General features: G+C 39.0%; 1 protein-coding gene across 2 annotated transcripts; it reads right to left on the bottom strand.

The window, feature by feature from the left end:
* Window positions 1-13,067: 13,067 nt before the first annotated feature.
* Window positions 13,068-16,270, bottom strand: LOC107553690 (hornerin-like). Of its 2 annotated transcripts, XM_016235986.1 has the most exons (4): window positions 16,165-16,270; window positions 16,031-16,083; window positions 14,606-15,917; window positions 13,068-14,101 (listed from the first exon to the last, which is right to left on the bottom strand). In XM_016235986.1, the coding sequence occupies exons 1-4, from the start codon at window positions 16,182-16,184 to the stop codon at window positions 13,171-13,173; spliced, it is 2,316 nt and encodes a 771-aa protein (XP_016091472.1). In that variant the 5' UTR covers window positions 16,185-16,270; the 3' UTR covers window positions 13,068-13,170. The 2 variants fall into 2 exon arrangements, with proteins under 2 accessions (XP_016091472.1, XP_016091471.1); XM_016235985.1 differs by having other exon boundaries at window positions 13,068-15,917.
* Between the last annotated feature and the right edge of the window lie 481 nt (window positions 16,271-16,751).

Genomic DNA, 16,751 nt, shown 5'->3' with positions numbered 1-16,751 from the left:
CGTTTCTTTGTGGTGTTTTGAACATTTCAGTTTAAGTTCCAAACTTGCTGCTGCAATGCAGCCTTAAATCGGGCTACATGCCTCATCTAAGTGCCTTTTTGTTCTCTGGTCATTTACTCCTTATGCCATTTAAAAGGGTCACCTATGTAAAGACTAGTTTTATGTATCCCAATGGTAGCTTAACATACTGGCTAATGTGTGATCCGTTACAATTATACCTGCAGCACACGTATTAATGTGTTGCCACAGCTGGTACAGTAACATGAAATATCACAAGTTAAAGGGTGGTTTTGGTGTAACCTTGTTTGAAAGGGCAAAATCTGCCAGTTATTCACTTACTGCGTAGTTAAAGTATTTAAACCTGGGAATGTGAAAAGTTGTTAATTCTCCCATGTTTCATGTGGTGTCAATCTATTCAAACTCCATCCAGCATTTAAAATGTGTGGTGTGGAAACTAACGTTGTCTTTACCATTTCCGAGGGTCCCAAAATGGAATGTTTAAGGTATCTGGGGGGCTGAACTTCAGGCTGGTGGTCTTTAAACCAGCCTATCAGGCGACAAGGATACCGTGCCCTGTCTTTGCTCTGGGCATCTTTAGTGAGCCTCATTAAAGTCAAGAGAAGATCAAATGCAGTTTAGTATTTGTCAGAGGGCAGTTAGTCCGCAAATGAGCACCAACCCCATCCTTTTTCTTTTGCTGTCTTGCTCATTCTTTCACACACATTCAGCTTTGGTTTAGTGATTTATTTGCATGAGGACATGTGGCTTGCTAAATTGTTACAATATACGGTGTACATTAATATTGCAAAAATAAGAAAACTGCAAATGGTAACGTTGTGTATCTAGCCTCATCAGCTGTGATTTACTATACTGTACTTTGTCAAATTTTGATTAAAGTGTCCTTTTGCCCTGAGGGGTTTGACCCCTTGACCTTGGACCACCCATGTTGCATTCACCTTTGACCTATTAATAATCTCTGGGGTCAATATGCCATAGGATTTTAGCATATTTGTCATTCCAACGCTGACCCGTGACCTTTTAATCATCTCTGGCTGTCAGTGTGACATAATTTCAGTATATGTGGAATGCTGTCATTGACCCATGACCTCTGGGGGTGCAATTTGAAGATTTATTGATTTTGAACCTTAACAGGCCAAATCTGAAGCCCCCAGGCTCATTTTTGTCATTTTACATCCGGCTGCATCTGTTGACCACATGCGGCTATCCAGCCTCATTCCATCTCATGGTCACTCTACTTTCATGCGAGGCAAGAAGGTATCAGCCAAATCTAATGATGTACAAACAATACCAAAATAATTTAAGGAATACACTTTTAATTCCACATATACTAAAACCATATGTCATTTTGACAGCCGGAGTTAATTAAAAGGTCACAGGTCAATGTTGGAATTCTAAATATGATAAAACCATATGTATTAATAGGTCAAAGGTGAATGCAATGTGGGTGGTCAAAAAGGACATCAATCAAAAAAGTTGACAGGAAGTCCTGCAAAGTGACTACTAACATGTTTTGCATCATAGCTTTTACCTGTCATGTATTTCAGCTGATTGACCATCTAGGATAGTAGAGCTGTTATCCAAATAGGCATGTTATTACTGTGGCAAGGTCATATGGTCACTAGTCTCAGATTCAGACAGCCTGCCCAAAGAATGTCTACAATCTGGTCACTGACCTAATAACTGAATTTGCCACGGTTAGTTGCAAAAGATATTTAAGTTTTATTTGAGGAACTCAGTAGAAAGACAGGTACACAGATTTACAAATTCTGCTTAGTTTTTGAGACATGACTGTGAACTAATTCATTAATTTTGGATGGACGGCAATTCTGACAATTTTTTTTTTTTATTATTGTAATATCAACTACAGTATTTCAGGTAAACTAGGGTGACCATACGTGTCATTTTCCCAGGACGTGTCCTGGCCAGGATTTCTATATTGCCTAAAATATCTAGGTTTTGGCTTTGTTTGCTTGTGCAGACCGATCGGTGTATGACATCAAAATACCATACAGACGGTTATGCTTTCGAAACGCTCTCGAGGTACTTTGATGTCAAACACTGATCGGTCTGAGCCGTACTGCTTTTAAGTCGAACACACCTAATATGTACGCGTAATTGCATCGCTTTGACCAAAACAAATCCTAACCAGGATTTGATGCGTCCTGGGTAAATGGCACGTATGGTCACCCTAGGTAAACCCCTCCCTAATGGCACTTAAAAACTAAAAGTGTGACCGTGTCCCCCCCCCAGATTACAAATTGGGAGAAAATGTGAATAGATACCTTTCTCCAGAATTATTGACCTTTTAGGGTCAGGCAGACTTTACCCGTCTCTTTCAGCAGTTGACAATTTATGTTGCATCTTTTGCTTTCCTCTCTCTCTCTCTCTCCAACCTTGCACAGCTAGTGGGTCTTTGGGACCACCTGCATAAATATCACTGTTTGAACACTCAGCAGAAGAAATCACAGGAGCAGAACAGATCAATACTTTCATTTTCTTCTTGTTAAAGAAGGCACTAAAATGCATTTTTATCTCCTCACTGGAGATGCTTGGTCCCCTTTCATTATCACAAATAACGACAACAAATTCCACTCAATGTGTACCATCTCATTTTGATTGGATTACCTTGAAGCAATACGATTCAGCATTCAGCTCCATGACCGTGGAGAGGTTGGCAGCCCCTGGACTTGACAGAGCAGAGTCGGGTGACTAGAATGCAGTCAGGTGATTGACTTATAGATGTGGATCCATGTAGTGAAGCATGTAATGAGCTCCACAAACCCATCAGCAGTGCAGTGACTTTGCTCTTTAGAGGAAGTAGAAGGAAGATATGAGCAATGTTGGATACAGGCTTTTCTCGACTATAATGATACCTGGCTGACTCCCTGAAGATCCTTTCATGTGTTAGAGACAGCACTGAGGTGAGAGGAAATGACTCTTCCACCGTTTATAGTATCATTTAGTGCAATTAGAGACAGCCATGGAGGTCTAGATGGTGGTGTGAATGTGTATGTGAGCACACTGTGCATTGCTGCATGTGTGTCCCTGGTTTATTATATTCATGTGGAAAATGGGACAGAACCTGACATCATTTCTCAAAATGAAGCTAATCTGCTCTGGAAATGATGGTTTTGATTACTGTCAGTGTTCAGAGGACAAGCTATATTACCTGTAATTTTTATGATAAAAGAGATTGCTTGGTTTTGGTGAAATATGATTACATGCAAAAGTCCAAAAACAGCTATTAAAATGCAAATTGCTGAATGATGTTTACAATATAAAAATCACCTATAACATACCAAGCCTTTATGGAGTATAGTTACAGCCGATATTTTCAGCGGCCTTGTTTCCAGAAGAACATCTCCTATTTATTTTCTCCACAGAGAGAGCGAGAGAGAGAGAGAGAGAAACAAGCAACTGTCTTTTTTTATATTTAGCATATAATATTATGCTTCATATCAAAGGTACTAATACCATGAAGCATTGCCAATGACTTAAACCAATAACAACAGTACAAAATGAAAAATAACTTTAAAAAATGAATTAGCAATATAAACTATATATATATTTACACAAATTATTTATGGGACAGATATTTATTAATGATGGCATCTAAAATATGCATACTAGGCAACTATTTACTGCTATTCTCTCTAGACACTTTCTTGCCACATGATAAAAATACACTCAAAAAAGCTTAAATACTCATGTCTATTAGTTATTTATTTTGATATATAGCTGTGTGTGTATTTCATGATTTACAGTAACCCTGTCAGTTTTGCAAAATAAACATATTCAGGATGATACAAGACCTGGTGACCCTGTTGGGGTGTATTTTGCGATAATGACCATGATTGTACATTATCCCCTACTTAATATGCACAGTCAGATCTGTTTGTTTTAAGCTGATAACAAAGGTTTTATTTAACACTCTTCAGATTTTTTCATTTTTTTTTGTAATTTGTTTCATCAGTGGCCCTCAAAACACAGAATAACCTCAACGGAGACCCTCCTCTTTACATTTCAATCATCTCCCTGCTTTTATTTTTGTCTTTGGAGAATGCAAGAATTGCTTTTGAGATGAGAGATGGATTTTTCTCTAGTGTTAAAGCAACCGTTTAGCAGGAATCAAATTGGATGTGGAGAAACCCGCTGGAGAAAAGAGTAAATAAAAATAGAACGTTGTGTTGTATCTGTGTCCTCTGGTAAAAGGTGTATTATATAGCCTACGCTTGTTCCATTTTTTTTCTTACCACTGTATGGCGCCAGAGACTGTGCTGCAAATCAGGTGTAGTACCACAGCTGACCTGAAGAGAGCAGTAGAGACGCTCACTTTTAAAAGTGTATTTGTATCCTAATTAAGCCTAAATATATAATTGAGTGAATTGTATCATTTTTATTTAGCATTGTGTAATAATTACGTGTTTTTAATTTGTGTATGTGATATGTTGTTTTATTTGCATTGGAATATTTAACCTATTAACATGTTTATTTACGAATGTCTCTATACAGTGAGTGCAACATCATCTTTATTGATCCACCACGAAAAAATGTCTTCTACAAACTTCATGTTGGATAATTTTGGTCTTTACTTCCATTCACTGCTGTTTGTAAGAGGTGAGGGAAACCAACAATCATGCATTTATTTGTATCTCATAATGCTGGCCATTTTGACTATATTTTCCACAGCTTTTGAAGTTTTATATGCAAGAGACTCTGTCTCTTCTAATAAGTCGTCACAGACGTCTATCATAAAAGAAAGTCCTTTGTAAGTCCTTGAAACTGTACAACGCTCACGGCCTTCAAAACTATGTTCCCCTTCCTTGTTCTAATGCAAATAAACCTACATCTTTGATTTTTATTAGACAATATTGAGTTAAAAGCAAACTAACGTACGTTGCTTTTCAAGAGTGACCCCTCTTCATTATGTATAAGATCTTCTAGGTGCACTTTGTCAAAGGGAATTTGACTAAAGTAAAAGTGTAAGTAAATTTCAGGAGATTGGAGGTTGTATAACAGTAGAAAAAAGACATAAAGTGAGACCTACTATAAATAAAAAACAGAGAGCATAATTATTGTAAAACATCTTGATTCTCCTGTGCTTAAATGTGACGTCTAAGCTGGTGTGCAACTCATATATTTGAATTGTACTGTTAGTGTGACGAGTGTGAAACAGAGCCTCATACGCAAGATTTTCCCTGCCTGAGGTGTGTTTGTTTCTCAGTGTGTTCATTTCTCCGTTTGAACATTTAAATCTTTTAATCGGTATGTAATTAGCAGCAAGCTAGTAGTACCGAAAGGAAACATCACAACATTTCATAATATCTATCTATCCATCCATCCATCTGTAAGGCCTATATAAACCTTCTTAAATATGTTTAAACTTTTTTTCAGAATTTCAAACAAGACTTTGTAATTCTAACATTCAATGTTTGTTTTGAAAACTTTTATATACATATTTATATATTTTTATAACATGTATGTATATATATATATACATATAATTTTTATAAAATATATAATATTTATATAAAAGTTTTCAAAACAAACATTGAAATGTTAGAATTTTACAATTTTATTAAAAGGTTCCAGAAAAGTATTACGGAGCACAAATTTTTTCAATATTGTTAGTAATAAGAAATATTTATTGAGCAGTAAATCAGCATATTATATTGATTTCTGAAGGATCATGCAACACCACAGACTGGAGTAATAATGCTAAATATTGAGCTTTGAAATCACAGGAATAAATTACCTTAAAATTTTAAATTATATTCAGATAGAAAATACTTTTTTTTGTAATAACATTTGATAATATTTCTGTTTTCAGTACATGTGGAATATTTTCTGTTTCTACCGCAAATTTGACAATTTTTGCTTTTGCCTCTATGATGCAATTTTGGGCCTAAATAGCCTTTTTTCACTTTGTCTTTGTTGTATAGAAATAAGCAGCTTGAATATTTTTTCAAAACATTATCCTTTTTGTATTCCACAGAAGAAAGAAAAACATGGGTTTGGGACGGCATGAAAAGGTGAGTAAATAACGGTGACAGAATTGTAATTTTTGCCTGATCGATGCCCCGATGCATTTTTATCCATCAATTTATTCTGGGGCTGATATTTGCTGTTTAATGCATTTTTGCTTCTGTATGGGTTGCATTTTTAGAGCATTTCCTGAGAGCTTTACCTCATATTGTTTTTCCAGTGCACGCCGTGCTCACAAGGTTCCATGCTGACGGTACAAGAGCATGTCATTGAATAGAAAATAACCATAGATCGATAACTCTTCCATTCCCAGTGGGAATTCATCACACATCTTTGGTGTGCAGACACCTACGGAGAATTCAGAGCTTTCCAGAGGAGAGTCCGAGTCCCCCTCCTCCACTCAGATTCCTGTACGCCCTTGTATGACACATGAGGGGCCGTCTGATGGAGAGCACAATGATGTCAGCGTGAGAGCTGGGGAAAGAATGTTTAGCCACAAACAAATCAATGTTCTGCTCCCATGCACTTCCTGTAGAAGCCTCTTTGAAACGTCTTCTCCTTGAACTAACGTGCTCCCAGTGGGGAAGTGGAGTGGATGGCTGGGTTTTGGGTGCGATGGACCATGGAGATGCAAAAGGGGTTCAAAGAACCGTTGTTGCTCAGAATGCAGAGTCGAGATCTCAGGAATGCTGGGAAGGAAGCCTGCAGGAGTGCAGGTGGAAAATCTTATCAATTTGATTGAGCCTTTTCTGTCCAGACAGTATTTCTTGTGCGAGACAGAAGATGCAAGTCCTAGATGTGTCAACGATTGAAGGTGTTGATTAGCAGAACTCATTAATGGTGGCTTTATTAGTCTTTTAAAGAGCAATGTTAAAGCTTCTTGAATGCTCACACTTAGGTGAATTCACAAAACAGATATGCTGCTTTAACACGTCACATTTCAGTGCAAGAAAACTACGTGTTTTTCACCACCAATTACTCCTTAAAGGAATAGTTCACCCAAAAATGAAAAGTTGCTGAAAATTTACTCACCCTCACGCCATGCAATATGTTGATGAGTTTGTTTCTTCATCAGAACAGCTTTGGAGAAGTTAAGCATTACATCACTTGCTCACCAATGGATCATCTGCAGTGAATGGGTGCCGTCAGAATGAGAGTCCAAACAGCTGATAAAAACATCACAATAATCCACAAGTAATCCACACCACTCCAGTACATTAATTAATGTCTTGTTAAGTGAAAAGCTGCGTGTTTGTAAGAAACAAATCCACCATTTAGGCACATTAACTTTAAACCCATCACCTTTGGCCAAAATTCCAGTCCATAATAATGTTTCCTCCAGTGAAAAAGTTCATCCCCTGTTATCTTCTCACAATAAAATCCACCGACATGTTTGTTTAGAACAGTTTTTGACTGTTTTTGATTGTAAACGGTGCTTAATCTGTGCATATTTCTGTCCTGATTCAGACGAGATGACATTTTCACTGGAAAAGTGCAGTCCTTTTTCAGTTTTTCACAATATTATGTATAGAAAACTCAAATTTTTTTGCCTGGAAGCAAATGTTTGAAGTTAAAATTAATGATGGATTATTGTTTTGTTTTTATCAGCTGTTTAAACTTTCTTTCTGACGGGACCCATTCACTGCAGAGGATCCATTGGTGATGTAGTGCTACATTTCTAAAGTGCTAAAGTTTTGCTAAAGTCTGTTCCAATGAAGAAACAAACTCAGCTTCATATTGGAAAACCTGAAGGTGAGTACATTTTTAGGGAAACTTTTCTGGATTTTTTCTTCTCATTTTGTCTCTCATAGTTGAGGTATACCTATGATGAAAATTACAGGCCTCTCTCATCTTTTTAAGTGGGAGAACTTGCACAATTGGTGGCTGACTAAATACTTTTTTGCCCCACTGTATATAATGGGGTGAACTATCATCCGTCGACCCCATTTTTTTACCCAAAATATGTGTTTACATTTTCTGCAGATTTGGAACAATATGAGTAAATTATGACTTTTTTTTTAACTGTGCCTTTGAGGTTCTAAAACTATACAGACAGCGCATACAAATGAATTGATTAATTTAATAATTAATTAATAATTTATTTATTCTTAGTGAATTTCTCAGTCAAAGTAATCGTGACAGACAGAGTTACCTGCAGGACCTACTGTAAAGATGTTTAATTATGGCGCTGTCATTCTCCTTCTCAGGACTGACTACAGATCTGCATTCAAATTAGACAAGTGTTCAAAAGCAAGTGAAATATAGCAAATTCTTGAAATGGCATGGCGAGCTGAGCCCTGGTTCTTTTACCATTTCATGTTATTCTGCTCTACCTCAGTGAAACCCCGAGAACTTTTTTCCAGGCTTTTTGTTTTATCTTCATTTGAAGGTTCAGTGGAAATTCAGCAGCTGCTCAATCCAAAAAATCTTTCGTGATCATATTTGCAGTGTATGAAAGGAGCAGAAAGCCATTGTTGGCAGCTCATTGTTACTTATTAAACATGAAATGTGAGTACAAAATTGGGTTTTTAAAGAAAGGAGTTGAAAAGGAATAAAAAAAACAACAACAATCATTTTCATGCACAGTGCAATCTAATCACGAGCGGTCTTTCTGGCTTTGTTTTCCAGTGGCCCCTCAGTTTTTGCTTTATTTTGTTCCAGCCTTCGGCCTTCTTAGATTTTTATTCATAAATCATTATTAGGATGTAATTACTGCATATGCTGCAAGTCGAAGCAACTGTGCCATCTTTGAGAATCCCTGCTGTTTCTGGTGCTTGCATGATTTGAGGGACTTGTTATCAATTCTGTTATTTTACAGTGAGAGATTTCAGGATAATAATAATTGGATGTTCACTAGCTCTGTTCTAGAACCAAGCTAGCAGCCTTGGTGTCTACTTCTTAAATAGGAAGCATCCAAACAAAACTGATTTAGGATTTATATTGTTAATGCTTCTAAAATAAGTATTTTCTGCTCACCAAGACTGCATTTATTTGATAAAAATACAGTAAAAAAAAACAGTAATATTGTGAAATATTATTATCATTTAACAAGAAGAAAATGGAAGTATTGATCTGTTCTGCCCCTGTGATTTCTTCTGCTGAGTGTTCAAACAGTGATATTTATGCAGGTGGTCCCAAAGACCCACTAGCTGTGCAAGGCTGGAGAGAGAGAGAGAGAGAGAGGAAAGCAAAAGATGCAACATAAATTGTCAACTGCTGAAAGAGACGGGTAAAGTCTGCCTGACCCTAAAAGGTCAATAATTCTGGATAAATGTATCTGTTCACATTCTCTCCCAATTTGTAATCTGGGGGGGTTGGGGGGGACAGTCACACTTATTGTTTTTAAGTGCCATTAGGGAGGGGTTTACCTGAAATACTGTAGTTGATATTACAATAATAAAAAAAAAATTAGTCAGAATTGCTGTCCATCCAAATGTAATGAATTACCGTATTGACCCGAATATAAGACAATGTTTTTTTCTTGGAAATACATCTGAAAAAACGCGGTCGTCTTATATTCAGGGTCTAGACTTTGACATGTCAATAATACACCCACAACAATAGGTGGCACCAAATACGCATAAAACGAGTGTGCCATGAAATACGTAATGTAATGCGTGTTGTAAAGATCGTGAGTAAAAACAAAAGAAAAAGAAAACCTTACAGCTGCATGAGTCGTGACTGTCACGTTAGCCTGATGGGACCAAACTCCCTTAGTGATTTTAAAACGTAAGACAGTACCCAGATTTGAAGACTACAGTAAGATTTAACTTCTACTGTTAATACGATTTTGGTAGGCTACTATTAGCAGGGCTGTACGTTAACTTTTTTTCACATAGCACTGGTGCTACAGAGGTTGAAAGTTTTGTAGCACAGGCCAAAACGTTGTAGCACAAGTATAAAATGTCTGTTATCATGTCTGAAAAAAAACCCAAGTAATGGAGTTCATCACTTAAACAGGCACTGATGTTCCATACAGAGCACAAAAAATACAAACCATCACAGAAATTGTTTTTAGACAAAGTTTTCTTAATTTGCTAAAAATGGAAGAGTGCAGAAACAACACCTCTTACACCTTAACAAAATATAAAATAAAAAACAATGGCAGACGTTTAGGCCAAAGCGAGCAAAGATAAAAATCTTTGTCATTATTTTATCTTTGTTATTAGAAAATAAGAACAAAGATATACATTACAAATACACATAATATACAAATAAAAGAAACAGTGCTTCATTTTTCAGGTACAGTATTTAGAAGTAACATATCTCACAGTATTAATGCTATTATTGGTACTCATATCTCACCGTATTAATGTTATTAGTGATACTCAGATCTCACAGTATTAATGTTATTTGTGATACTCATATCTCACATTGGCACCGTCTTATATTCGGGCCAATACGGTAGTTCACAGTCATGACTCAAAAACTAAGCAGAATTTGTAAATCTGTGTACCTGTCTTTCTACTGAGTTCCTCAAATAAAACTTAAATATCTTTTGCAACTAACCGTGGCAAATTCAGTTATTAGGTCAGTGAACAGATTGTAGACATTCTTTGGGCAGGCTGTCTGAATCTGAGACTAGTGACCATATGACCTTGCCACAGTAATAACATGCCTATTTGGATAACAGCTCTACTATCCTAGATGGTCAATCAGCTGAAATACATGACAGGTAAAAGCTATGATGCAAAACATGTTAGTAGTCACTTTGCAGGACTTCCTGTCAACTTTTTTGACTGACGATGTCCTTTTTGACCACCCACATTACATTCACATTTGACCTATTAATAATCTCTGGAGTCAATATGCCATATGGTTTTATCATATTTAGAATTCCAACATTGACCTGTGACCTTTTAATTAACTCCGGTTGTCAAAATGGCATATGGTTTTAATGAAAATGAAAATGGTGAATTCTTTAAATTATTTTGATATTGTTTGTACATCATTAGATTTGGCTGATACCTTCTTGCCTCACATGAAAGTAGAGTGACCATGAGATGGAATGAGGCTGGATAGCCGCATGTGGTCAACAGATGCAGCCGGATGTATAATTACAAAAATGAACCTGGGGGCTTCAGATTTGGCCTGTTAAGGTTCAAAATCAATCTTCATATTGCAACCCCAGAATTCACGGGTCAATGACAGCATTACACATATACTGAAATCATATGTCACACTGACAGCCAGAGATGATTAAAAGGTCACGGGTCAACGTTGGAATTCCAAATATGCTAAAACCCTAGGGCATATTGACCCCGGAGATTATTAATAGGTCAAAGGTGAAAGTAACATGGGTGGTCCAAGGTCAAGGGGTCAAACCCCTCAGGGCAAAAGGACGCATGTCATCATCAATCAAAAATGTTGACACGAAGTACAGTATAGTGACTACACACATTTACTTAGAATCACAGCTGATGAGGCTAGATACACGTTACCATTTGCGGTTTTCTTATTTTTACAATATTAATGTACACAGTATGTTGTAACAATTTAGCAATACACATTTCCTCATGCAAATAAATCACACTAAACCAGAGGTGTAAAGAGTACCTAAAAACATACTTGAGTAAAAGTACAGATACCTTACAGTGAAAATTACTCCACTACATGTTACAAGTCACCAATTCCAAAAGTAAAAGTTTTAGAGTATCTGATTTTAACAGTACTTAAGTATTTTACTTATACTAAATATAGGCTCACAGTTGCACTAGTCAAAGAGACATGCCAGTGATAAACTAACATTGTGGAGAAGCTGCGGAAAACAGGCAGAGGCAAGGATCTATGTGCTGGTATTTCATGGAAAAACTAGAACAAACAATAAAGCAAAGCCCAAAGAGAACAAAGCACTGGCTGTGCTGGTTTGGGCCTCATTGCCGGCTGCAGTCATGTATCTCATAAAACGCTTCTGATTCACAAATACTTGCTAAGGAACTCGCATTCACAAAGTAGCCTTGTTGACAAGTTCGGGTGAGTAAGGGCAAAACGCAGTACTTGCAGTGACCGGTAGCAGGCAGTATCACTTATTTTGTAGCAGAAATAAACTGCTGCAGAAAAAGCTAGGTCCATGCAAAATGTAATGTGTAACTGCAACACTCATTTCAAATGTAGTGGAGTAAAGAGTACAGATACTCATTCAGAAATGTAGTGAAGTAAAGAGTAAAAGTTGCTAATATCTTTGATACTCAGTACAACTACAAAGTACCCGAAAAGATACTCGAGTAACTAAGTACATTTACTCCAATACTTTATACCTCTGCACTAAACCAAAGCTGAATTTGTGTGTGAAAGAATGAGCAATACAGCAAAAGAAAAAGGATGGGGTTGGTACTTTTTTTGCTGACTAACTGCCCTCTCTGACAGCGGAATACTAAACTGAATTTCATCTTCTGTTGACTTGGAGGCTTACTAAAGATGCTCAGAGCAAAGGCATGTTTGGTCTCGGTCACAGGATATGCTTGTTAAAACAAAATCCACCCATTTCTCCCCATCACCATAAAGACCCCATTCAAAAGTTCTACCCCCAAGATACCTTAAACATTCAATTTTGGGATCCTCTGAAATAGTAAAGACAGTGCAAAGAACAGTTACACTAGTTTCCACACCACACATTTTAAATGCTGGATGGAGTTTGAATAGATTGGACACATGAAACATGGGAGAATGAATAACTTGTACCCCATTCCCAGGTTTAAATAGTCACTTAATTTAGGCAGTACGTGTATAACTGGCATATTTTGCCTTTCAAACAAAGGTTACACCAAAACCACCCCTTTAACTTGTGATTTTTTACTGTTACTGTACCAGCTGTGGCAACACGTTAATACATGTGCTGCAGGTATAATTGTAACGGGCCACAAATTATCCAGTAGGTTAAGCTACCATTGGGGATACATGAAACCAGTCTTTACGTAGGTGACCTTTTTAAACGGCAAAATGAGTAAATGACCAGAGAACAAAAAGGCACTTAGATGAGGCATGTAGCCCGATTTAAGGCTGCACTCCAGCAGCAAGCTTGGCATTTAAACTGAAGTGTTCAAAATACCACAAAAGAAACATTTATATTAAACAATTTATTGCTTCAAAAGTTAGATTATTAAAAGCACAGCTTTACACCATTTATCACTGACATGCCACAGCACAAATGTACATGGCAGTCCCTTAGCCCTTGACAGATGAGAAGTATCGTCCTGTAGCAGAGGAGCTTTGGGATGATTTGGAATAGCCTGAAGGTTTCGGGCCATAGGTGGAACTCGACTGACCAGAGAATATACCTTGTAAAGCTCCTTGGACACTTGAGCCAAGAGATGAAGTCATGGAGTCTGAGGGGTGTTGAACTGAAGCAGACGGACCAGGAGATATTTGGCTATGGATTCGGGAGCCAGAAGCAGCCAGAGCTGAGAGCCGTTGTCCTACACCAAAAAAGCTTGAGATCCTCAGAGGACTAGAGATAGAACTCTGGGCCACATGATCTACAGAAGGGCTCAGGGCTGGCAGGAAGGAAGATCCACTGGAAGTCTGAGAGCTTTGAGGGGAAGATCTGCTCTGATGTACAGCTGTAGCAGAGGTCTGAAACCCTTGGCGCCAAGTAGAGGCTGAAGGTGGCCATTTTTGAGATGCCTCTGAGCCAGTCAAGGAGGATCCACCTGAAGAAGCCTGAGTGTATTGACTGGACACAGAAGGGACATACTGGTTAGAGGTACCTTGAAACTGGAAAGATGATCCCCCATTAAAGGTGCTTCCTGTCTGAACGGGCATAGGACTAGAACCTGCCAGCTGAGTTCCAGCCATACTTGGGAAGCTTGATGCATACAGGCCAGAAGAGATTGGATCATTTGTAGACTGGCTAGAAACAGCGAGAGAGGAACCATGTTTGGCATATGCAGAGGACACAGGGCTATACTGACTTGAGGTACCTTGAGACAGGCTGGAAAAGCCACTATATCTACCACTTCCTTCCTGTTTGGAGGCAAATTGGGTGGGACTTGCTGCTGAGGTAAGGGTAGAGAACTTGCTGGAAGCCTTAGAACCTTGAGAGGGAGAGCTGCTTTGTGATGCCACAGCTCCAGAGGTTTGAAAACCTTGGGACCATCTAGAAGTGGAAGGTTCCCATCGAGATGTCTGGCTCAGAGCAGAGGATGCACTTGGGGCAGTTTGACTATACACAAGCACTTTTGAACCCGAAGAAACAGGTGCATACTGACTGGAGGTACCTTGAAGCTGGAGGAATGAGCCATCAGTAAAGGTGCTTGACTGCACGGGTGCATGGTGACTAGAGCCTGCCAGGTGAGTGCCAGCCCTGCTCTGGGAGCTTGATGTATACTGGCTGTAAGAGCTTTGTCCACTGGTTAACTGACTAACACCTTGGGGTGAGGCAGCAAGCTTGGCATATGCAGAGGACCCAGGACTATACTGACTTGAGGTACTTTGAGACTGCATGGACAAGCCACTAAACCTGCCACTTCCTTCCTGTTTGGAAGCAAATTGGCCAGGACTTACTGCTGAGGTAGACAACCTACTGGGAGCCTTGGAGCCTTGAGATGGAGAGCTACTCTCTGATGCCACTGTATCAGATGCCCGAAATCTCTGCAACCACCTAGAGGAAGGCTGCCATTGAGATGGAGAGCTCAGAGACAGAGATGAACTACTTGGAGCAGCTTGACTGTACAAAGGCACTTTTGCATCCAAAGAAGCCAGGGCATTCTGGCTGGAGGCATGTTGAGACTGTACAGAAGAGCCATCAGTAGAGCTGATAGAACCTCCTGCAGAAGACAGTGAAGAGAACCTACTTGGAGACCAAGAACTGCTCTGTGACGTACCAAATCTTTGTGACACTGCCTGAAATCCTTGGGTCCTTGAGGCTGAAGGTTCCGGAGATAGTTTGCTTTGAGATCGAGAACCACTCAGAGTTCCTTGATAGTACTGACTGGACACAGGCAGTTTTGCACCCAAGGAAAAAGTTGGAGCATGCTGGCTAGTGGCATATTGAGGCTCGACAGATGAACCATACCGACTTCCCTGTCCAGGTACAGGATGATGGGAAGCTGCCAGCTGAGTGCCAACGCTGCTCTCTGAGCTTGGTGTATACTGGCTGTAAGAGCTCTGATCAGTGGTAGACTGGCTAAAAACTAGGGGTGAGGCAGCAAGCGTCGCATAGGAGGATCCAGGGGTATCCTGACTTTCAGTACTTGGAGACTGGGTGAACAAACCACTTGCAGAAATAAGCTGGCTGGAACCTCCTGCCAGTTGTGACCCAGAGCTGCCCTGATAAGTAGAAGTAAAGAAACGGCGGGAACTGCTTGAGGACCCTGTGGAAGAGCTACTCTTTGCAGAAAGCAGACTAGAGGTTCCTCCCAACTGAAGGCCAGAGCTGCGCCGAGCACTTGTAGACATGTTTGAGGAGCTTTGATCACCGGTGGGTGGGTCAGAAACACCAAGAGGTGGGAGACCAAGCTTTGACAGGATGGACAAGCCACTGGAACTACCACCTCGTACTGGTGAGGAAGAGAGTTCAGCAGAAACTCTTTGCAGTCCAGAGCCATACGGAGAAGACTGGCTATAGGAACCTTGTCCACTAGTAGACTGGGTAAATACATTCTGGGCATTTGGACTGGAGGAACCCTGGAGTTGTAGCAGGGATGAAATGCTGTCCAAGACAGTTGGTGCACTTTGGGTAGGAGACATAGATCCATAGCTGCTGGAAAAGCCTCCTTTTACATACTGACGTGAAAGGGAAAATGGAGGCCTGCTGGCATTTGGGTTCTTCCCAGCAAACATATTCAAGGCCACTTCTTCAACAGGAATGCTTCCAGTCACTGGAGCCTCCAACACAGAAGACTGGACTTCCCTAGGGGAGAAGAGCTTGTGGACAGACCAATTCTGAGGCTGAACATTCTGAGAAATCCAACCTAGAGAACATAAGCACAATGAATAAGAAGAGTATTGACATCTTTAAATATATAAATTGCAACTGTTTGTCATCAATTTAATATAAAACTCATTTCATCAACGTAACACTCACCTTCAAGTCCAACAGCATGTTTCAAGAAAATCAAGAAAACCAATAAGTGGACCCTAGGGAGAAAGAAAAATGACAAATTTGTATAATAAATGTAACCGAGAACACTGCAAAATAAAAAAAAACATTTAACTAACCGCTTCCACCCTTGACCCATAGCAGAAAAAAAAGACTCTAACAAAACAGCTTTGTTGAAAAGTGATTCTGCTATTCCAAACAAAACAAAAAACACTATTACAACCAGCACAGCTACACATCTAGGCAGGCATTTGTCTTTTATAAGCCTGTTTGTCCAATCAGCTCACATGTCTAATTACATTAAATACTGTTCACCTGTGAACACTTAGCTGGATATTTGATGACTGAATTTGCCAAGTAATTAAATACAATCACCCGTCTCATCCATTCACAGCCATTACACACCCCATAAGGACTGCACCACAAAGCATATTTATGTGGCTACCTGAAAAAGAAAAAGAAAAGAAAAAAAAAATATATATTTATATCATGTAAGCACACTACAGACATATTTAGAGCACCCTGGCAGACACATTAGAAATGCACATTTGTACACAAAAGTCTTTATTTCATGTGTTTCAACATTGGACTCTTTAAAATATTACCCATTATACTAAGACTTTGCAAATCCATTAAACCAACAGTGCAAATTGCTGAAGGATTTTAACTGAGCTTATACGCTATCATAGTAGACCTACATGCATTG

The sequence above is a fragment of the Sinocyclocheilus grahami genome, unplaced genomic scaffold, assembly GCF_001515645.1.
Source record: "Sinocyclocheilus grahami isolate Dianchi unplaced genomic scaffold, SAMN03320097.WGS_v1.1 scaffold477.1, whole genome shotgun sequence".
In the NCBI taxonomy this organism is placed as follows: Eukaryota; Metazoa; Chordata; class Actinopteri; order Cypriniformes; family Cyprinidae; genus Sinocyclocheilus; species Sinocyclocheilus grahami.
The sequence above is the reverse complement of the archived record's forward strand: the minus strand, read 5'-3'. Positions and strand labels throughout refer to the sequence as shown.

Excerpts from the sequence above, each read along its gene's own strand:
- LOC107553690 (XM_016235985.1), bottom strand. The coding sequence starts at position 16,184 with ATGGGTCAAGGGTGGAAGCG. Across the intron at positions 16,084-16,164 it reads ATGGGTCAAGGGTGGAAGCG|GGTCCACTTATTGGTTTTCT; the intron begins GTTAGTTAAATG and ends CTTTCTCCCTAG. Across the intron at positions 15,918-16,030 it reads ACATGCTGTTGGACTTGAAG|GTTGGATTTCTCAGAATGTT; the intron begins GTGAGTGTTACG and ends TATGTTCTCTAG.